Source organism: Dendropsophus ebraccatus, chromosome 3 (genome assembly GCF_027789765.1).
Source record: "Dendropsophus ebraccatus isolate aDenEbr1 chromosome 3, aDenEbr1.pat, whole genome shotgun sequence".
Lineage (NCBI taxonomy): Eukaryota > Metazoa > Chordata > Amphibia > Anura > Hylidae > Dendropsophus > Dendropsophus ebraccatus.
The window spans coordinates 93,016,821-93,041,645 of NC_091456.1; the positions used below are offsets into that span (position 1 = coordinate 93,016,821).

The 24,825-nt window shown below is 39.7% G+C and overlaps 1 protein-coding gene across 1 annotated transcript in view; it reads right to left on the bottom strand.

Moving 5' to 3' along the window:
- Positions 1-23,924, bottom strand: part of TRABD2A (TraB domain containing 2A) — a 58,252-nt gene extending 34,328 nt beyond the window's left edge. Inside the window, exons 1-2 of the mRNA XM_069964395.1 lie at positions 23,581-23,924; positions 7,050-7,610 (exon numbers count right to left, since the gene is read on the bottom strand). Coding sequence (XP_069820496.1) covers positions 7,050-7,610; positions 23,581-23,688 — 669 coding nt within the window. The 5' untranslated portion in view covers positions 23,689-23,924. The remainder of the gene's footprint in view (positions 1-7,049; positions 7,611-23,580) is intronic.
- Positions 23,925-24,825: the final 901 nt, after the last annotated feature.

The following is a 24,825-nucleotide window of genomic DNA, read 5'->3' on the forward strand; positions in this document are numbered from 1 at the left end:
ACACTGCGTATGAGTCCGGCCGCATTTCGTACGCCGCCGTACATGTGCGGCTGAAACTACGGGCGTGGGAAAAATCGACATGCGGCCGGATGCGTACGAACTGCGAACACACGCCCATAGTACAGTTATGCTTCCCTAGCTTGATTCGAAGCGATCTGAGGCAGGTCATTTACTTGGAAATCTTCACCCAGCCCCATAAACCACACAGAACCTTTTGGATCGAAAAATCAAGTTCAATTTGGCTGAAATAAGTACTTTGTACGGGACCGCATGGAAATCCACGGCTGTGAGTTTCAACATTTCCGTCCTCAAACAATGGTCTTGTTCATTTTTTACGGCGCCGTATACGATCCGGCCGTAAGCTCATATGTAGTGTGCACTGTGCGGGCGTATATCGTATACTTTCAAGCGAACGCATCAACCTCAAAACTACGTGCGTATATTCGTGGTTCGCACTACGGACGGAAACATACGCAGTGTGAACATAGCCTAAAAATTTAATCTTCCCTGATCTGTGCTTGTTTGCTTCCTAGCATGGTCCCATATCAGGCCGTGTAAAAGGACCCTAAGTTTGCAAATAGTTTTAGCACATCTAAGCCAATGTGCAATGACAGATGCTTTTCCATAGACTACCTAAGCTGTTGTCATCATGTTTTAGAGCAGAAGCTCTATAAACTGTTGTGGGATTTTTTACAGTGTGTGATCATAGAGTAAAGAGTATTTAAAAAGGTTAATGTACTGTAGCTGTAATTTGTCAATCGGAAAGTGCTGTCTGATAACTACTATTTAGAAATAGATTTTTTTGTTTTTGTCATCATTCTTGTTTATGTCAAGTCAAACTTTTCACCGTTGGGTTATTAATATTTTGTTATTGCCCTGTAATTGCATTTCTAAAATAAATAAGGGCACAAGTTTAAAAATTAAAATGAGCCTGTAGTTAAAGGGAAAGTGCTTACAGATGTTACTGAGATGGCTAACTAAAAGAAAACATGGTCCCAACAAGAGAGTTGTCAATAGAAGCAACAGAAAGGATAATAAAACTCCTTAAAGGTAAAAATCCAACAGGGAAAGTGACGAGAGATGTTGGTTGTTCCCAGACAGCTGAGTGTAAATTTGGTGCAAGTATAAACAAAATGGGAGGGTTATAAAAGAAAAACATATGGGAAGACCAAGGAAGACATCAAAGCAATTGACAGGAGTCGATGTTTGTGACAGAACTGTAAGAACTCGATTACATGAAAATGTTAAGTAAAGGTTTAGGGCAATCATTATAACAGTTAATGCGGGAGTGTATAGAGAAATTTGGACACGTGTCATTCTGTTGATAGATAACAGACTTGGTAATAAAGAGGGCAAATTTTAGAATTAAAAAGGTTCTTGCCAACAGCAATGAATGTTCCATTATTCTTCCGGAAAAGGCATATCAACTCGGGAGGGTGGTGGAAATATAACAATCAAGGGATACTTACCTGTCCCAGTGCTACCACAGCTGCAGTGCTGCCCCTCACTTCCGATGTCCTGTATCTCCTGGTTCCTCTGTTGTCACAACAACACAGAAACTGCCTGCTCAGCCAGTCAGTGACCGCAGAGGTGTCTCGCCTCACTCACTGATTGTCATTTTTGAGTGGGGCCATAACTTCATAGCACCAGGAAATACAGAAAACCAGCAGGTGGCGCTGCAGGGCCACCGGGACAAATACCACTTGATTGTTATATTTCCACCACCTCTTGCCCTCCCTGTTTTTTTTTTTTACATTTTCCTGGAGTTCTCCTTTAATAAGGAGAAATGTAAATATGAAAAGGCAATATAACATGGGGACCAAATGCATAGCCGAAGCAACAAATAATTACAATTGTTACTGACAGCTTAATAGCAATATTATTATCAAGTGTTCCTATCTTGCTGATAATCTTTTTGGATGCAACAAGTGTGCGGCAGAATAATAGGTTACCTCCTGAAGCGACTAGGAATAATACACAGCTGCTTTACAAACTAAATGACAAATGCCTCTAGGAAATAGCTAGGACCTTTTTTTCCTGGAGTCTAATGTTATCATATATCAGACAAGAAAAAATGAATGTAACCTCTGAGGCACACATTACAAACAAGCACAAGCAGGCTCGAAAGAACATTCCTTGGGATCAGTGAACATGAAGAATTATTGCTCACAACCTTTGAAAAAGCCAATAATCCATAAACAGCTAAGGCAAATAAAAGATGAACAGAACTATACCCATCCTGTGTATGACATCAGGGCCCATTCATCACTGTGTCATATTTATCCTGGGTGAGATAGAAATCACTTATTGTTTTCTAGCAATGGCAATTGTGCTATTAACAAGCAACACTGAAGAACAAAACAAGAAGTAATGCTCTCCCAGGCAAACTATAGCATTTACTACACACTATACATACACGAGCTGCAGATGTAGTGCTGTGTTCAGTCATTGCAGATCCTATACATATAATTGTTTTCTAAATGTACATGGACCCAGTCGTACTGTAAATGGTCTAGTAGAGCTGCATGTATTAGATCGTACAGAGCTCAATGATCACGTGGCCAGGGCTGCATGAACATCGCTAGATTGTTTGTTCTGCCCTTTTCTTTAATGAGCCCTGGACCGCACATCTCCTATGACATGGAAAGAACATGGGCCCTATGACACAGAACAATTATCTGCTGTATCAGGCCAATTTGGGCAGATATCATTCCGTTTATTAAAGAGGACGATCGGCCGAGGAACCAATCATCGGCTGTTTGTTGCCCTTTAACATGTTATAAAATCATCATAGAAGTGATGCACGGCTGGCGGCTCTTCAGTGGCTGTGTCATTACAGTGCCATGAAGATTTAAATACTGCCCCCCCCCCCGGCATGATATTGATACATGATGATGAGTGGGGATTCATTCCACTACACAGCTTACCCATCCGTAGGGTTCATATTTCACAGAATGTGTGGATACCCCCTTAAATCTAGAGATGCTAAAAGTAGTGTTCAGTACTATTTCAGGTAATGCTGGAATATCTTGCTTATAAAAATGATTGCTTCACCAAAGGTAAATGTACATTTTAAGAACAGTTCTGGCAACTTTCTATGATGGAATATAATTTTATACTTTTTACAATAAACATTTCTGGCTTTTCCTAAGGCTTTTAAGGATTTTTTTTTTTTTTTATTTTATTTGCTGTTTTTCCTGGATTTAAATTTAGCAATAACAATGAACTAAACAATCTAAAAGAAAGAACACATCTAACAGATTAATCTAGTCTGGCACTAAAAGCATTATTGTCAATATTTTGCAGGCTTTTCTTTAACATGGCTAATGGCATTATACGGCTAACACAAGTTTATCTTATCAAAGTATCAAGAACTTCTTATTGCTGTAATTGCTTTTACTCTACAAACAAGATTAGCCATAAAACCATTTGTTTACACGCTGCTTCTTTACTGTAGATATCCCTATTCTGCAATTTAAGAGTCCTTAGATTATCATCAGCTGATCCACATACTAAGCAGAGTCGATTTTTGAAGCTTATGCTGGGTTTACACGTAGCGATAATTCGCCCAATCGTACGATGAACGATTTCAAAATAAGGTTTTTTTTAATAACGATCAGCGTTTAGTCGGAACAATATATCGTACGGAAAAATCGTTTTGCGATCGCTTAAGCCTATCTCGCACATAGGTTAAATCGGTGAACGACTGTTTACACGGAACGATCTGCGAATTTTTTGCGAACGACCAACGACCATTTGAGAACATGTTGAAAGATCAAAAGATCTCACTCGCCACGTGAATGTTCGCTGCGTTTACACATACGATAATCGTTCCGTGTAAACGCAGCATTACTCATCCAATGCCCCCATCAGATGATGACTTGCATGGATTTCCTCGGAATTGCACATTTGGCCTAAATGACTAAGAATATCATTATATGCTGGGGAGTATCTGAGGGGTAACCAGAGGAGTTCAGATTTATATTCACTTCTAGGACCTAGTTTTCTATATTGCTACTATATAAAAGCCCAACGATATTCTTGGTAATATTTAAAGTTAACTAAGCTCAGATAAGATCACAGAGTATGCTTACTTATAGGAAAGCTAGGTTTATCCATATATAAGCATTTGGGTTAAAGTTTAGAAACAAAAAACTTCATAGCTCTAATGGGTTGCCTATTATGGCTGCATTGTCAAGACCTTTCTCAGATTTTTTATGGTTCTACAAGAACCATCTGGTGATCCAAGTTTAGGAGGTGTTGATATTGTGGCCACATTAAAGATGTCAGAAACTTTACAGCAGTGTTATCCCTTATGTATATTACAAACTGCTGCCGTTTACTATGAATGTTTTCAGAACCTCTTAATAAATGCTATTAAAGGGAGATTCCAACCATTATTTTATCTAAGTAATTAGACTAGTAAACAATAGAACAAAATCCTATACTTAACATCCTTGCTTCATGCTGCTGCCATTCTTAAGAAGCCCATTACCGCTACACAGTACTTCCAGGGGTCAGTGTTGGCACGAGGAATTGCCTGCTCAGACAATCACTGGTTAACGTGGGACACCGATGTGGCCACTTGGCTGAGAGGGCAAATCCCTGTGCTGACACCGCCCCCAGGAAGTCCTGCATGGGCGAATGAGCTTTGTGAAAATAGTGGTGGTGAGGGAGCGAGGAAAGGTAAGTACAGGATTTTCTTTTCCAGCAGCCTGAGTGTAATTATCTAAGAAAATGTACTGGCCAGAATACCACTTTAGGGTGCGTTCACACCTACAGGATCTGCAGCAGATCTGCAGCAGATTTAATGCTGTGTTCAGTTATTTAAATGAAATCTGCTGCAGAAAATCAGCTGCAGATCCTGTAGGTGTGAACGCACCATTAAGATGGAAACAGATTCTGTTTTGTAGATGCTGAAGAGAATTACTGGTCAAATAAGTGTGAAATTATTGAATACAAGGTATCCAAATACCTGTGGTACAACATATGTTTCCTTGATTTCCAGCAAGGATCACCGGTATACAAAACAAGATGCCAGCTTTTCCCTAGTGGGAAATAGATGACTTAATTTTCACTTAAAGGGGTTGTCCAGCGAAAAAATGTTTTCTTTCAAATCAGCTGGTATCAGAAAGTTAAATAGATTTGTAATTTACTTCTATTTAAAAATCTCAAGTCTTCCCATACTTATCAGCTGCTGTATGTCATGCAGGAAATGTTGTTTGTTTACATTCAGAAACAGTGCTCTCTGCTGACATCTCTGGCGGAGTCAGGAACTGTCCTGAGCAGGAGAGGTTTTCTATGGGGACTTGCTGCTCCGCTGGACAGTTCCTGACTCCGCCAGAGATGTCAGTAGAGAGCACTATTTCTGAATGTAAACAAACAACACTTCCTGCAGGATATATAGTAGCTTATAAGTATGGAAAGACTTGAGATTTTTAAATAGAAGTAAATTACAAATCTATGTAACTTTCTGAAACCAGTTGATTTGAAAGAAAAAAAAAATTCACTGGACAACCCCTTTAAGCAATTTTATTTTATCGGATTCATTTGTAGTATCTTGATGAATGGAGAATATCAGTTTACCAAGAGACCTATGACTATTTAGCAAAAAAAAAAAAAAAAAGAATTTCACATGACATCCGAGGTATTGAATCTAGTGTGCCATCACAACTATAATAAGGGGCATGTACGCCACTGCAATACTTGGTCAAAAACAAAAGTATACCACCATTAACCTGCCATAATACAACCTTAATACTTTAAAAGAGAATTTTGGTTCTGCTAAAACTAGATATAAGCTCAACCATTTGCACCTATGGAATAAAACCCCCTGAAACTGGGCATGTTATACTATCTCCTCAACACCGATGTCAATATAAAACCTTTTGTAAATACTATGTGACCATTGTCTTCTCAATCATCCACCTTCTGTTCTGTGTTGTTGTTACCTCTACAGCTCATCTCCTCCTCTCCATTGACTCCTATCTGTTCCACTGATGGGCTTTCACAGTCAAATATTTTCACAGCTGTAACCTTTCACAAGATACTTTTTGGTGATTTCAACTCACTGATAACTTTCAGGGGTAGAAGGTGAGAAGGCTGTGAATGCTGGCTCTTCTTTCATAGATAAACTTACCAACACAGAGAGATTCAATCTTCTGCACAAATTGACAGACTTTTTGTGCCACGCATAAGTGATCAGTATTGATCACTGATAGAAAGGTTGTGACTCCACAGAGCCTGGGCAAACAATGTATCACATTTAAGTAGACAACTCTGACTTATTTTCTTTCTTGAGATATACTTTACTATATAGTTAAACTTATAATAGGAATTAAACGTACAGACAGGATTTAAAGCTAAAATAGGGGCCATTAATTTGACCTCAATACAATGATGTACGGCCGTGTACATTGTGAGAACAGACGGTGAACAACAGCCGTTGTTCACAGTCTGCCGGCCGGAAATTATTGACAAAGGTCAATTATTTTCATGGCCACAGTGAAACAGCGGCTATTGTGCAATCCATTGTGTGCACAGTGGTGCTTTTCCCCATAGGATTTCACAATGTTTTTCTCTTGGGAGTACCCCTTTAACAATATATTTGCTGTTTTTTTCAATATGTTATGACAGGTACACTTCAAGTTTATCTCCCATTATTAGCTTGCTCAAATGTATTCCAGAATAAGCACCAGAATTTAGTGCAATTTTTGGGAGACCTAAAGTTATGTCTCTTTCACATATATAATTCCCTTTTTATACTGAGCTAACACCCCTTTTTGTACCTGCTGTAAAACTGTTAACAAAAGTGTTGAAAATGCATAGTAAATAAGGCTGAAGTCATAGATTGCTTTTTTGGTGCAATTATGCCAAAATTGTGCATTTGCAATAATAAATCCATCTGGGTTTTGTCAGTTCCCGCTGATACGCCAGCACCTGTTTATTATATATTTAATGCACCCCCAGGTAAGCATAAAAAGAGTTCCCCAATGTAGCAGAAATTATTACATACAGAACTTTAGGTATATCATGATCATTCGTCTTACCTGTGAAAAGTTCAATCCATTAAGAGGGTGACATTGTTCTTCTACCTTTTCAACTGCCCCAGTTCTCTTTTTAAGACGCTCTGCTTCCTGGGCAAGATATAGATCCAATACTGGGACTCCCCTTGATTTAATGTCAACTTCTGTCAGGGAATTCACCATAAGCATCACCCACACAGGTCTCTTCCGTTCCCAGTTTCCAGCAATGGCATTAAATAAATAATCAGCGTAAAGACCTTTCCCTCTTTGATCTGGAGTCATCCATGAGGGCATCATGAGTTTAACATATTCCAAATGGCGTTTGAGTCTGCGATAAATATCCCTAGGAAGAACACTTTGTAGATTCTCACCCTGAGGCAGCATCTGGCAACTGGTTAGCGCAGAGATTGTGTAGGGATCTGTCAAATCCAACTCAAAGTAGACAATATTGCTCTGCTGGAAAGCTTTCTTAGAGTTTTCTGGGATAAAATCCCACACCCTTGTGTATGGGACATGAATGGTGCCAAAAAAGTATGAAGGAGGATCTCGTTTGATGGTCCAGAGAAAGGAGTTCAGATGGCTTTGCTGAAAAATAAGAAACAGCATTACAAAGCTTGAAACAGTCTCAGCTTTAGCTTTTTACTTTTCCCTCAAATCATCAATTTCATAGCAAGCAGCAGCCATTTTTGTTGTCACGATGGCACACTTGAAATCACGTATCACACATCACATAACAGTGTTAAATTATCTTAATGGGGAAGATCAAAGATCAATAGAATCCATATGATGATTATAAATGCAATTAAAAAAAAGTTTCCATGATTAACATGTGCATATTGTACGAGACCTGAAATCCCTGATTAGATTAATTGCCTTTGTCTGAAATGTTCTGCCTTTCAAAGTCTTTGAACTCTAGTTCAATTTAATTTATTCCAAAAACAAATCTGACAGCTCACAACGTAGTGGCGGAGGTCAGACGAAAGTTCAGCTTGCAAAGAAGGCTCAGGCAGCTTTATGGAACACGTTTTTTATTATGCACTTATATGTATATCGCTGGAGACTTTGCATGTTGGTTTATATTTCTGTGCCAGCACCACCCTTCACTAAGAGAACACTAAATCTAGACTTTTATATGGTTATTCATTAAACCTTTTTTTTTTCTAAAATAGTGGTGTCATCAAATTATGTTATAATAATGTGAATGTATCTTTGGATGCTGAAATTTCTTTCAAGAAGTATTCTGAGTTCATTGTATGTTGCAACAATGTATCTTTATATAAAAAAAAACTCTAGATATGTTTAAAGGAGATATCCAGGGAGCAGGAAAGTTCCTTCCTTTTCCTGCTCTCCAGTGCTCAAAGGGGTTATCCAGCGCTACAAAAACATGGCCACTTTCCCCCTACTGTTGTCTCCAGTTTGGGTGTGGTTTTGAAACTCAGTTCCATTGAAGTAAATGGAGCTTAATTGCAAACCACACCTGAACTGGAGACAACAGTAGGGGGAAAAGTGGCCATGTTTTTGTAGTGCTGGATAACCCCTTTAACTCTCTCTGTCTAACTGTGCTGATACTTCCGCAGACGAGAAGGGGTCTTGAGCACGTTGCAGGAAGTGATCAATAGCTGCCAGATGTTACCGATGTCGCAGCAACTTCTGGCAGGTATTGGACATTATTGGGGAGATTTATCAAACATGGTGTAAATGAAACTGGCTCAGTTACCCCTAGCAACCAATCAGATTTCACCTTTCATTCCTCTAAGACTCTTTGGAAAATGAAAGGTGGAATCTGATTGGTTGCTAGGGGCAACCGAGCCAGTTTCACTTTACACCATATTTGATAAATCTCCCCCTATATGTGGCTGTAGTTTTTAAGGACCCTTTTAGGTGTGCATGATCTGATTGCTTATTTCCTTGTTTTGTGCAGGATTTAAAAGCCCTTACACAGTCTAACTAATGTGCAAGCATTTTCACTTAAATCTTTATTGAATCATTCACGTGGCCCTTTATTTCCATTATTCGTTACCCATACATTCCCTAATATAGGGACGATGTGCAACCAGCGAACAAGGATTTTTTAACCTGCCAAAACGATGTGATCACCCAACAAATATGCCTTTGCTCATTCCCCGGCTGATTGTAGAGCCTACTACACTGGGCATTATTGGTCTGTTTGGCCCCATATAATAGAGTCAAAACTCTAAGAGAGGGTCTGGTCTGTTTGGCCCCATATAATAGAGTCAAAACTCTAAGAGAGAGTCTGGAATCCCACTTTCCCACATCATTTGCTGTATGTATGGTGTCAATTGAATGGGTTCTACAGGCTAAGAAATTCTATCCTCTTTCTTCCAGATACAGCCACACTCTTGTCCTCAGTTTCGGTATGGTTTTGTAGTTCAGTTCCATTGAAGTGAATGTGTAATACCAAACAAAACCTGAGGACAGGAGTGGTGCTGTTTTTGGAAGAAAGTAGCTGTGCTTTTTCTAATCCTGGATAACCTAATGGATCCATTGGCAGAGGCACCACACCCCTTGCATTTATAATATTATGTCTGCTGGTCATGTTGTCTGTTGTTAACATAGCAGGGATAAACCAGGGCCTAACTGACCCACACCTTACAGTAGAGTCTATTGGGGTTCTGTCATGGCATTTTGAATGTTAACAGAAAGAGCATCCCCTACTCCAATGGGGACATTACCTAAAACTAAGAATTGGACATACAACATTTATAACAGGGAAATAACTACTGGCTTATACACTGTTGGAGAACCATCTGTAATATCCATGCAGGGTGCAGGTTTAAGTTCAGCCAGAAAATTGAATAAGAACAGGTTTCAGAGTTAGTGCTGAAAGTAAATTTTTGAAAATATGTAATCTGTGCAACAATAGCTGCAGAGATTAGCTGAGAACGCTCCTGGATAATTGGATCCAATGTTGTAAGCTAGCAGCTATTTATACACATGTACAGGTAATGCAGGAAGCCAAACAATGACACCAACTTAAAAATGACATTTGTAATCAAGACACTTTTGGCATTTATACATCACCATGGATACTAAGCAACAAATACTTGCTGTTTTTATCAACAATGTCTCATTGGCACAGATAAGTAAACTAGCAGAAAAATCTTAAATGTTCATAGAAACGTAGGAATATATATATAAATGGCTAATAAAATAGTTCTAGGGGTATACACCCATATTATCTATAGTGTATTGTAGATGATTTATAGTTTGCATTGAGAACCAGGAGCTTTATGTTACATCCGTTGTATGTGTCAACTGTAATTCAGGTTCCAAACTGCTGACACTGTAATCCACGGCAAGTAAGGCTAGGTTCACACTGCGTTTTCAGCATTTGTTTAACAGATCAGTTTTTTGCAAAAAACGGATTGCAAAAAATGGATGCATTTGTGTGCATCCGTTTTTAATCCGTTTTTCCATTAACTTCTATAGTAAAAAAAAACAAAAAACGGATGTGTTTTTTTTTACGCACAATAAAGTACTGTTGACACTACTTTTTTGACCGTTAAAAAAAAAACAGATCCGTTAAACGGATTGCAAAAATGCAGTGTAAACCCACCCTTATCTGCGTGATTTCCATAGTGTGGACATACCCATATGTTGCATTTACACAGAGAAAGAGCAATCTGACAGATTTTTAAAGCCAAAGCCAGAAATAGACAATGAACAGAGAACAGGTCATAAAGGAAAGATTGAGATTTCTCCATTTCTCAAATTCATTCCTGGCTCTGGCTCAGTAATCTGTCAGATAATTCTCTCTGTGTAAGAGCACCAATCGGAGGTGTTCCAGCTTGCTGCTCTTCAGGAGCTCAGGAAAGCCTCTTTGACTCTTTGTACTATAGAATAAAAGCATTTTCTATATTCAGAAAGCACAGACAGATATATGAAAGGTACCATGTGTTTTCTGTCCCCAAGGGCTATCTTAAAGGGGGTTATCCAGCGTGGGGGCTATTTTTAGATCTGGCCGGGGAGGAGGTGGCTAAAAGAAAAGACGTCCACTCACCTCCCCGGTACCCGCGGCGCTCCGGTGCCCGGTTCCCGGCCGCTTCCGGGTGTCTGACGCGACGTCTGACGTGATGTCTCAGGTCTGCTCAGCCACTCAGTGAAGGAGGCGGGATCCCGCTGGAATCGGGGAGGTGAGTGGACATCTCTTCTTTCAGCCACCTCCTCCCCGGCCAGATCTAAAAATAGCCCCTATGCTGGATAACCCCTTTAAAGTGTTGGCAGTGAATTGCAGCTCAAAGATTCCCTTTAAGGTCCTCATATACCTTATCCTTTCATAGGCCATAGCCTCTGCTTGCAGCAGGTTCATCCATCTGTATGAGGTGTTTGAGGCTCCCCCAACTGACCACCAACAGATTGCAACGTTGTTCTGGGAAAGACAGGCCGCAGCCAGAGCCCCTGCTGGGCAGGTAAGATAATTGACGGCCTATAAATCGCTTGTCTGTCATTTGTTGAAGGTGTATGGGGACCTTTAATGTAATTGCAGACTGCTGTTTTATGACATTCAATCGTTCATCCTATAAATTGATGTAAATGATACTCCAATGATGAGCCTTCAGGCAAACAACATCTGAAATTCCCTGAAGCATTTGGGTTACAATAAATTTACTCACATTATTACAGTAAAAATTATTTAAAGGGAAACGCAGACGAAAAATTATGTTTTTAAATTAACTGATACCAAAAAGTTATATAGACTTGTAAATAACTTCTATTTAAAAATCTCAAATCTTCCAGTACTTATCAGCTACTATATGTCCTGCAGGAAGTGGTGTATTCTTTCCAGTATGACAGACAGTTTTCTATGGGGATTTGCTACTGCTATGGGAAGTTCCTGCAGTTTTGCAGCCTTTGGGTAGCTTCACACGTACCATATCGCTGCGTATTTAACGCTACGTTTTTATTGCTGCGTTTTTGGTGCAATAAAAACGCAGCGATAAATACGCAGAGTTAAAAACGCAGCGATACGGTACGTGTGAAGCTACCCTTACAGACAACCTATATAATATGTAGACCATATCAAATAAAGTTTCACTACAGATGTACCATTTTATGAAATTAGTTGTGCAAACATACACAATTTAGCAAAGAGTATTGTAGACATTTGGGATTAAGCATTGTGCCGTGGTCACAATCCCTAAGCACAGCGGTGCTCTATTGGCATGCAAACAAACCAATTAAGAAACACAGTAGAACAACCCAGCACTTCCTTTACACACTTCACAGCACTGCAGTATGCATGCATGGTGTGGACATAATCCCATCCTTATGAAGGCAGCTAAAATGTTACTGTAACCAAGATACTAGATTCATATATTGCTGCAAAGTATATATGGATCAATATTCTCAACAAGTCATGGGCTGCACATAGTAGTAATGGCACAATGAAGGTAAATACAAATATGTTATATATTGGAAATGTTACAATTGATAGAATTCCCATAAAATACTAAGGGTGCATTTACATGGACCTTCTCTTATTACACAGAAGTCCCTCTCCCACACACGTCTCCTTTCGAGTACATTCACACACATGCCTAATGACATGTCAAAAGTTATTTTTAATTACAGCGACTCAAAGTTTTTTCTATATTATTTAGTCTCCTATACTGTTAAGATGATGTTAAAAAGAACAACTAGAAGCAGCCATCACAGTGCCTTTAAGGGAGCATGCCCAGCTTTCTGCATCATTGCATTTCTCACTGTAATTTGGAATAAGGCTGAACTTAATTTCTAAACACAGCCTTCAGAAACAAGTAGCCTTTTTTTTAATATCACACAACTGTTGTCCAGTTATAGCTTGTTCTGTATATAACAATTATAGAATATTATGATCTATATCTGACAGATTCTGGAAGCCAGGAATGGATTTGAAAAGAGGAGAAATCTCAGTCTTTCCTTTATGACCTGTTTCCTGTTTATAGTCTGTTCCTGTCTTTGACTTTAAAAATCTGTCAGATAAATCTGCCTGTGTAAAGGCACCATTAGCTGTCACACATGCATAAGACCAACTGCAGTTGTAGAGACCCAAACTAAAAGCATCATAATAGTCCAGGATGCTGTCTGTTTGGGTCACTAGACCCATGGTAGGGCTTGATCTTCTATATTATGCATGTATGAAAGCTAAAAAAATATATTGTGCAGCAGTCAGACCATGGTGTAATTTGTTAGCCATTTTTAGCCTAAAAACAAAAGTGCAAAAATTGCACAATATTTAATAAGGCCCATTCTCCTATTGATAATTTTTGCGCCAGGGCAGGAGTTATTTGCGCAGCAATTGGAAAGTTATCTCTGCTGACTGTCTCTGTCCTCCCCACACACAGGAATGCTCAGCAAGGGGTGTTCTTTATGGGGAAGGGCATCTATCCCCAATCAAAGGGGTCAAGTGGTGATTTCCCATCATGCTGACCCCTATTACCACCAACATCATCTGTTGGTGGACGGTCGGGAGATCCACCATATGTACTTCAGATTGAAGGCCGAACCTAATGTGAGGAGTGTGTACAACCGACTAAAGTCTAAGGTGTACTGGGATCTTCATGCCAATTTTGCTGGGGTCTGTCAACAGTATGATGTCTATTGATCCAGGTCAAACATCTGGCAGCCTCTTATCTTCTTCTATAGCAGTCATGTCAAACTTTGGCCCGTGGGCCAAATCTGGCCCAAGGTGCCATTATTTTTGGCCCGCCAGGCAATTCAGAGTTTGAATTACATCTGGCCCACCATGGCTACTATATAAGAGACTATGGGAGGGCTGGTTACTATATGAGACTATGGGGAGGGCTGCCTACTATATAAGAGACTATGGGGAGGGCTGGCTACTATATAAGAGACTATGATGGAGGGCTGGCTACTATATAAGAGACTATGGTGGAGGGCTGGCTACTATATGAGACTACTAGGGAGGGATGGCTACTATATAAGAAACTATGGGGGAGGGCTGGCTACTTGTCTAATTTTTTAATTTTGGCCCACTGTGAATTTGAGTTTGACACCCCTGTTCTATAGAAATAATACTCATATGGCAAAGCTGTTTGGCAATGTTAATTGGGGAGTCGGATCTGTCATGTTCACACACAGTAAAATAAAAGCAAAACACAGCTGTTAGGCTATGTTCCCATGAGGTACTAAAAATTGGCCCTTCTTTAATTGTGGACGTTGGTTTACAACAATGGCCGTTGTCTGCGATCTTTAGTACGTCCTGGGAACATAGCCTAATAGAGAAAAAAAATTCTTATCTAATTATGTACTACATTAAACTTTATCCTCACCAGCCCTGAGAAAATATTTAGTCGGAGTGATGCTTTAATGCCCCACACACACATTAGTCTAACCCTCATTCAACCCTATTTTAGAATACATAAGGGCAGATTGATCAGGAATCACAGCTGTTAGATGAACAGCAACTAGAGGTAACAATCAATTCAGCCAACAGCTGAACAAGTTGTATGGCCATCTGTATGCCTACCACTGGCCTAAACCTGCTGGTATCTGTAGTGGCTATGATTCAGAGCATCACATGGCATTGACAGTTTGGGGGCATTTTACAGATTCCTATAGCTAGACTAATGTTGAGTCACATCAGCATTTTTGGATTTATTTATCTCTTTTTTTTTTTTTTTTTTTTTTTTAATCTTTTTAATTTAGGCTGGAAACTAATGCATAAATTGCTGTCAGTTTGCATCAGTTTTTTAATCATTTTTTGGGGATTAACTGATTCCAAGGATACATCACGTCTCTTTCCACACTGACATTTTTCATATAATTAGTTTAAAAAAAATGGTTTATGCAACTGATTCATTTTTATTTGACTTAAAACTAGTTAAAAAAACACCTGTCTGTTATCGGTATTGCTGTGATTTCACACCGAAATGTGGAGAAGATTGTCACTTTTTTGTTGTCTTTTTCCTTGAATTTTTGTCCAGCATTTTTTTTTCAAAAACCCACCACTGCTTTCAGATGTTTGCTACATGTCAAAATGGAAAATTAATAATTAGAAATAAACAATGCATAGAAATAGATATGATTGTCCTTGTGTGCTATGATGGTTTTTGGTAGAAAAAAGTCATGTTTTGTACTATTGCCATGCAACATTGGGGTCCTGGCTTTGAATTTAACCTAGGGAAACATTTATATAGAGTTTATATGTTCTCCCAGTGTTTGTGTGGCTTTCCTCATTGGGCTCCAGTTTCTTCCCACACTCCAAAACATACTGATAGGAACTTAGATTGTGAGCCCATATAGGTACAGGCTTGATGTGATCATTTTTGTACAGCGTTACAATATATGTTGGCGCTTTCTAAATTAATAAAATAAATAAGTAAAGAAGCTTAACGTTCCTGCCAGGCGAGCCTAACTGCTGTGATTAGTAACACAAGCAGTGAGAGTGGAGTTATTCCGAATTTGCATGCAACATAAAAGGTGGCGCATATTAAAGAATAATCTCTAACCTTAATTGTGTGATTTGTATAAGAAAGGTAGAGCAAACAGTGTGAATCTCACTCCATTAAAATGCAAATGAAAAGTGCCATAATGGGAACAGGAGATGGAATAAAGGGAGCTAATGAAGCAGTAATGGTTATGTCTAGAGACTCCAGCCTCCTCTGATCATTGGTTGCAGAGGAAGAGGGTCAGGTTCCAGTGAATGAGGTTCTTGTCGAGGAGATGAGAACTGGGTAAAATAAACAGTTCCTAGTAAAGAAGTTACAAGGCAAACAGAACCCTCGCCCACTTTATCTCGCCCGCCGGATCTTATTAACAGCACTCTACCCACAGATTACAAATAACATGGGGACAATCCTTTTTACCACTCTTCAACGAAGGATTTCAGTTTTAAGATTTCCCATACCCATTTGTGCACTTTTATGTTTGTATATCAAGAACAATCTCCCCAATAAAATAATCAGCTGTAAAAAAAAAGGTCCTAGAGCGGTTTATGGTGCCATTTGTGGGATTAAACCAGTGAGTATAGCTGTGTTTGTTGCCTTATCACAATTCCTATGAGTGGCAGAAAACTCAAAGTAAACCGACTAATAACTATTATTGCAATCATTACATCTCCTGTAACAGTTATCATTTAGGTTTTACTAAAATCTATCTAGCTATGTGTGTCTGGGATAGTATGGAACCAAATAAGAGTATGGATCCACGTAGGACGGGCCTGTTCTATGGAGGCAGGAGAAGGGGTGTTGTTGTTAATGTAGAGAGAGGTACACTGCACAAGGTTCAAAGTTGCTTGTGGAATTTATTTGGAGACGCAATCAAGATTTTACATAGGACATTTCAGTCATGAAGATCTTCATCAGATTCAGATAACTGTAGCTGTAGTGTAGATTATTGAAGAAAGCGCTGTGGCGGCTGTTTGGGCCTTGCCTATGCAGTGTGCACACAGGCCCACACAGCCGCCACAGCGCTTTTTTTAATGATCTACACTACAGTTACAGCAATCTGAATCTGATGAAGGTTTTCATGACCGAAACATCATATGTATTAACTTGATTGCGTCTCCCAATAAATTCCACAAGCAACCCTTAGGCTATGTTCACATTACGTAAAAGTACGGCCGTAGTTCGAGGTGGGACATAGCTTTATTTTTAATGGGATCCCGTGCGGCGCCGGAAAAAACTGACATGAATTCAGGCCACAGAAAGCCCTGTCAGTTCACACAGTGAAGCAAGCGGCTCCGGCCGCTCGCTTCACTGTGGGCTATGGGAAGCTATGATGCGGGTGCACACTGATGCGCCCGCATCAGAGCTCCGCGGCCGGAAAGATCACCCGGCCGGTATGATGATCCGGGCTAAGACCCGGAAATAGAGTCACGGAACGGCCGGTTGTTCACGTAGTGTGAACATAGCCTTAATATTAGTATGGAACCATATCTCTGCACCACTGACTGGGTACAGTTCACACAGAGCTGTCATTCCTCTAAAGCTATACTTCTATAGAAGTAAGCGCAGTGCATCTGATGGAGAATACCAAGATACATATGGTCTTTAACAAAACAACCTCCCTATAAAATTGGAGGTATACAGAGGTCCCGTAATGTCCCCATGGTCCAGAGTGGGAGGCCTATTATGGTTATATACAAAATGAAGCTGTAATATGGCCCAGTTACAGCGGTAATAGTGCTTTGTTGGATATTAACTATTCTTTGTCAATGTCTGTGTCAGCTGGAGACAGCAATGACGCCATAGGGAATATGAAATATTCTTACTCCTAGCAGATTATTAAAAGAATTCTCCTACAACTAAGTGGTGCAATTTTAATAATAACAATGGGAAATTCTATTTATATTACTTATGACTGAATATGATAACTGAGTCACACAGCTATTTAGCATCTGAAAACCTGTGAACCTTACATTGGTACTTATGGTACTATTGGTACTATTTGAAATGAAGATCCCTCTCCATCCTCTGCCCCCCCTTTGTACCTGGCAGATAAATGGGCATAAATTATACCTAACTTAAAGGGTAAATAAAAGCGTACCAAAAAACCCACTAGCAATCTTCTTCACTAAAGAAGCCTATGGGCTCTACATTTTCACAGTTGATTACCATTCCGCTGCAAGAATGTGGCCACAGCCTACTTAACTCAGCAGCAGCTAATACATTACCTGTCCCCTGTCCGCTCTCCAACTTGTTTCTCTGGCTCTGCCGCCGCAGCCACTGATTGGCTGAGTGGGATGGCAGTGACCCAGGAGCAGTGAGCTGCTGTGGCTAACAGTACAGAGTATCACAGCGCATTTGCTGTGGAACTCGCGGCATAAAATGCGCTGCAATTCGGTATGTGTGAAGGCCCCCTTAAGGTCCCCATACACTTTATGCTTCAAACCCGTCAGCTTTCCCAAGATTCAACCAACAGATTATGTCAGTCCAGATAAAGGTCAGACGTGATGGAGAAACACTGCCCAACCCATTCGTTCTCGGAGAGATAAGCCACCTGAGCGATCTGACTATGGCTTACCCCTCCCCTTCCCATACAGAACACAGGAACAGATGGCCGTGCCAAAAGTTCCTGTGTATAGAGAGGACACAAAAGATAACTGTCAGCCAAACTGTTTAGCCGACAGGTATTGAAGGTGTATAGTTCAATTCACTGGGGCGGTACTACATCTCTTGGTGCACCGATTTGCCCACCTGCTTGCCACTCTTCATGAGTATTCATCATGCCCTCTGCAATTATGAGCGGCTGGAGTGACATCACTGCAGAGCGCCACTTGCATATTCATGAAGAAGAGTGGTCTGTCTGTCTGTCTATGCTCTCTGAGATAAAAATGTATCTGATTTTTGTTCTAGAAAGACTGGTAAATCTGGGCCAACGTGTGCACTGATGGCCACTCTTCCATAGATTTTAATCAAACGCATTCTTAGATTAGGAAAAGTGCACTTTTTATACCTATTTTACAGCTGTTTAATTTTTAAATTTTCCATTGTGTTATCCCAGCCACAAGGTTACTATTTTTACTAGATGGTAAGTTTCAGGTTTCATATCCTCACCCCAATGTTTTTGTGGAGCGTGTATGGCCAATATTTTCAGTCTAAAAAATGCATTGTACATCAGATATGTAATAAAATCTTACTTCTAACAAGTCCAATGCTGTTCATCCAAAAAAGACACATCATGATCTAAACTTTATCAACTATCTTTCTTCCCCTTTCAAAGAACTTGTCTTGTCTTTGTTTCCAATTCAACAACCTTCAAGAAACTTTGTAGTTTCATTTTGCTTTAATATGCAAATCTGTTTTCGTTGTGAATACACTTTTGGTCTAAATTTCCAGAGAGAATCACTCCATCAGAGGATGACACCTAAGAGATTCTTTCATGAGCGGCATTATAAAAGTGAAAATTTGAGACTATCAAGAGGTACTGTGTATAAAATATAAACACCCTCTAACAACAAAGGTGTCCTTCTCCGATTCAGCCTGGAAGAAACATTTTACAATTATGTGTACTACTTCCACTCATCCATAGAAACTGCTTTTCTATTCCATATCATCAATATTGGAAGTGACAGTTTCATTAGGCTGAGTTCACACTTGCAGGTTTGCTCATGTTGATGACTTTCTGTGCAGGAAACAGTGTCTGTGATGTATACAAGAATACAATACCACAAAGCAGATTTATGGGCATTTTTCAGACAGAAACATCACTAGTTACTTGCAGTTTTTCCTAAGGACTAATCAAGAAAAAAAACCATTTGGGTCAAAACCATATTTACATCTTACAAATAGCATCAGGATGAGAAGTTTCCTACAAGTGATGTGAGCTGATCACAGGTTAGACCTTTGCTGGGACCATCTGCAGTCTGTGGGAGCACCCAACAGTAATTGTTCAATAAACCTGCAGTGCCACCAGAGGGGAAATGAAGAATTACACCCTACTCAAGAAATGGAAAGAATGTGCTATATGCTATAAGTCATCTGCGCTGCTATACACTACTGAAATAGTAGGACATCACAAAAGGAACAGACTTTGGCAAACTCTAAAATTACTTCAATTAAAGGGGTATTCCGGGAAAAATTTACTTTTCCCCTGTCCACAGGATAGGGGAAAAGTATGAGATCGTGGGGGGTCTGACCCCTGAACCCCCTGGTGATCTGTGTATTAGACCCCGCAGGCTCTGTTACAAATAGAGCCCAGGGTCGGCACGCCACCCGCGGCTCTATTCATTCCTATGGAGTGACGGAAACAGCCAAGTATGCCGGTAGAGCACTGTACTTGGCTCTTTCCGTCACTCCATACCAGGGGCTCTATTCATAACAAGGGGTTTAGATGTCGGACCCACCACGATCTCCTACTTTCCCCCTATGCTGTGGATAGGGGAAAAGTGATTTTTTTTTTTCCTGGAATACCCGTTTAAGGTTCTGTACATGACTTTCCAATAATGTTCATTGAAGAAGACACAGCAGTACTCAAATGTGCGCTGCTTGTAGCATCCATCCATTCTTATTATTTCATTTGTATAATGGAGTTTGGTTCTTTTCTGTTGCCAATACTGATACTAATTCAGCACGGCAGCCCTGATTGGCTGATGGGGACCAACGGGAGCCAGGAGCCTCACACAGCCGCGGTGCCGAGCAGGTAATGTATGCTCCAGGCCGGGGCAGCGTGGAGTTAAAGGGGCCAGGTTACAAATCCGCAGCAGAATGAAAATTCCGCTGTGGATATTTAACCCCATAGAACTTCACACTACCAGGTTTCACAGCGGATTTCACTGCAAACTCGCAGCGTTAAATCCACTGCGAATCTGGTACGTGTTAAGCTACCCAACAACAGTTTTATACATGAGGGCCATTGTGCATCGTAATTCTCTAATATTGGTGCTTTTTTTTTTTTTACTTACAGCTGCACTTCTATATCCAATGACAGGGGCACAATTTAAACATATATATAATACTACATTGGGCATCTCCGAGACCTCGCAGCCCTTCAATGAACTGTATTCCCAGAATCTTGAAAACTAATTTAGCATAAATAAATATAAATATCTAACCTCATTTTTTTTTTATGAATGACACTTTTTATAATGCATGATGCATAATACACAAGCACCAGTAAGATTTTGTGTTTTGCACTTGTGGAGGAGCAGATTTTTAAATTTCTGTGTGCTGTGACATTAGCGGAAAAGGCACCAAAATCTGGTGCATTTTCATCAAAAGGGGATTTTCCATCTTGGCCCCCTGGTTTCCTCTGAACGGCTTGGAGCTGTCAAAGGTGGCCAAGCCAGCTGTTTTAGGCAATTTGCATAGCCCCTTATTTACTTTAATGGAAGTTTCGTAAACAACATAGCACTGTGAGCTATGTAAACAGGGTAGCTCGTGGTGATGCATTGTTTATCCATCTTCCATTAAAACCAATGGGAGTTACACAAATGTGTAAAACTGCTGGCTTAGCTGTTTCTGGCTTTCTTGCCACCTCTGGCAGCCGCAAGCAGGCCAGGAAACCCTAGTACTGAGATAGGAATACCGCTTTTAAGACAACTTTATTTTGTGTTTTAAAAAATGCCCGCAGTTTACACAAGGGTCATGGCCTAACAGGGGCAATGGCCTTAAATGCTCCAGGATGTGCAAAAAATTACGTTCGGCTTTTTAAATAAACATCTAGTGGTATAAAAAGTTAGACAGGTATAAAGATGCCCCAAATGTATCAAACAGCCTGTCAATTCTGGGCCACTGTGCTTAATGGAAACAACTTTTGCCCTTTGAATTACCACTAGGTGTAGAATACAAGTACATACTACAGTGATGTCCATAAAGGAGTGAAACAGGCAGACATTTCTTTGGTTCCCATGGTGCATATATGAGTCCCAAACTGCTGGCCGCAGGGTACAGTTTATGTGCATGCACCCATAGACGCTATATTGCACATGTATAGTATACAAAGTAGATGTCATTATAATAAGGGGTTGCAATAACACAGGTCTTCTTTGGCCTGGACCCCTAAAACTGGACTGATAGCAGGAGACTTGCCATTTAAATCCTAACTAATATATTTGACACCAGTATTGCTTCCACTTTTGCGCTTTCTGATTTACACTTGTGCAATCTCTCAATGCACCGCGCTTTACCCCTGGCATGCTTATTTTAGGCCTACTGAGTTTAATTGAAGTGCTGTTAGCAAAGATAGCCATTTTAGTAATCAGAGAGGATCTAAGCTCTAGACCCTTGCTAATGCTATCTCCTCACATGTTTAAACACACACAAAGATGACTGTACACTATAAAAACTAAAACATAAAAAAAAATATTTGTGAGAATGAGCTAAAAGTAGATAGCTTTTACAGTGCGTATTGCCCATGTTGTAAGATCAATTTGTCGATGTCCCGGAGTGCCCACAGGGCTGTATTCACTATGTAGGTAAACTAGGTCCAGTTTAGTGTATGCTCTATTTGTATTTATTTTTTATTATTCAAATATTCCTTTTCAGTGCTTATTTTGGGTAATGAGAATTAAGCATGTTTTGGACACAATTGCTAATTTTGGGTGTTTTCCAACACAGAGCCTTGGGCTGCACCAACTGGAAATTCCACCTTGGGCACCCATGAAAGCTGGTGTGTCAGGTCCACCTCTGCAGTCTGGTGACTAGCGTGAGATACAGCTTTTTCTACTTGATTTCCATGTCTGGCCTCATTTACACTGTAGTTACCCCTTCTTATGGAGCTGTGTAATTTATAGCTTTTCACTATGATGTTTACAGTTGTCAGCAGGGAGTTCTGGGTCTTGGTTGCTGAAGGGATAGGGTATCAAACTGTGAGGAAAGTTTTTTTCAATGGCACATTACCATGCATGGTGAGTGGTCAAAAGTTCCCATAGAACTATTTTTACCATTTTGTTTGCTAAGGTACATATTGATTAAACAATAAACATATATTTGGAAATATAGGTAGGTAGGTATAGAAAATGATACAAACCAGCAACCAAACTCAGGTTGTTCTAGTCTTGTGTCTTTTCTGTGTTATCTTATCCTTCCAGTCTGAAAATCACTCTACCTAACACAAGCAACCATCTAAATCATGATCAATAATGATATCCATTAGATCTCTGATGCTAAATAAACCCTGTCCTCTTCATTTGTTCTATCTGATAGATGTGTTCATTTTATTATAATAGACAAATTAATATTATCATTATTATTACTTGTGTTCAGATGGGTACTTGTCTTGTGCGTTCAGACATTAGTTGTGGTAAACTTATTTAACAGCTAGTTACATAGTTGTCACTTTACTTATGTGATTCAACCAACTGGCTACAGTACAGAGAAATAGTCCAACAGTTTTCACCATTACATTCCATTTCAGGAAACTTTTTTTTTTTTTTTGCTTATGGGGTAGCAGGCAGTCATAACAGGCACAAAGGAATATAAACTACAAGCTGTGTTAGCAATTCTAATAATAAGCATATATAAGGAAATTATGGAATTCACCATATTTCAATGTTACTTCTACACTTAATACTTTCTAATACACCAATCTCATGATCATTGGTAAAGGTACCGTTCACAGATGTGCCATACTAGTTTTGTCTAGTGCTCAGTGAGCATTGTGCAAGAAATCATATAGAAATCAAGAATGGTTGTAACCCTGTGGAGTTTGCAGCTGTCAGTGACAGGGAAGCCTGTACACAACTTTTAGCAGTCCTGTTTCTTTTTTTTTCTTTAACACTGGAAATGTTTAGGTATATGATAAGCTTCTTGCAGACTTCTGTAGAATTATAGTTATTAAGTAGCTATTATGGGGTTAAAGACCCCTGTTAAATTACACTGTGAGAAAGCACCCATCATTATAATGTAAGCAATGCCTGCACAGCTGTATACTAGAAAGTTACAGCTTCTAGAAATTAGATAGCACTCTGATCACCAGTATGAAAATGAAAATAATAGAATGATATGTCACAACTGTCACAACTATAGTAATATAATACATACAAATCACTAATAACACTTGTAACAGCCTATGAAGCCCACCAAACAGAAGTACAATGACTTAGTTTTCAGCCTCCCCCTTTTCCTAATGGTGCTGAGTCCCTCTCACTTACTTTCCTGTTGAGCTTGCAGTTGGCAGGGTCCCTGGAACTCCTTTGGTTTGCTTTGACCAGTGCTAGCAAAAATGCTTGTAAAAATACATTCCAAATGATGACCATCATAGCTTCAGTGCTCCCAGATACCAGAGGATCAATGCAAGCAATGACATCCAACAGCAGATGACCAAGTGTTCAATAAATACATAGGTGGGGGGAGAAAAGACATCATCCAGTCTTCAAAGTGGACATGAGCTGAAGGAGCTGTACTTGATTCCTTCTAGGAATGAGACAAGAAGAACCCTCCTTGCCACATGTGCCATGCTGGTTTATTTACCGCCTCTAGACAGGTTTGTTTATTCTGTAATGATTATAATAATCTGATCAAACCTCACCCACAGCCATCCTGCACTGAGATTTGGAGAAGTGTGGGGAAGGACATTCACAAGCCTAGTGTGAAATAGAAAGTTGTGGGAGGTGCACAGCACTCCTAGTCCTCCCCTCTGTTGCATTTGCTTCTATACAATTGTCCCCTCCTCAGAAGTGCTTCTCCTCCCCCCTTAAGGCTCAGACCCTGTGTGGGATCTGCTGAGAGTTTCTAGTGTGCCTGTGCAACAAGCCTCTTGGAATCTTGTCCCCATCCTACATTTGGTAATGCACCTTGGTGTCCTTGTAGTCTACCCACAAGCTGAAGGTAAAAGATCAGACACCATACTGTTAAATACTTTGAAATAGCTATCTAGCTCAAGGGCATTTTACTGCTGTCAAATATTCCAGTCATTGCAGAACTCATGTAGGAAGATTAGGAGCTATTCCCTACTGAACAGGCCTCTCGCTGTTCTCTAATATTGTAATGTTTCCGACAATACATTCCAATCCTTTGCACAATACAATTAATATAGTAATTTCAATTTCAGCTGTTATTAAATATAATTGTTCTCCGTTGTGTGATGTAATATTATTATACATGATCAGGAGATATAAACCTTTCTGTTAGCTTATTATAGTCTACCTTGGGTCTATTCCCTAATGATGTATTCATATATTCCTCTTTAACTGCTTATGTTAAATAATACCTACAATACATCTGGACATAAAGGAGATGATCACACCCGCTTGATTTATGTTTTAGGTTTGTTAATCTGTGGTCTTTGTTGGGTTCTTTTGATCTATTTTATAGCCCAGTCTTATTGATACAACAGTTTTTACTATGCAACAAGGAAACAAACGATGGCCCAAGATAGGATTAAGGGGACCTGTAGC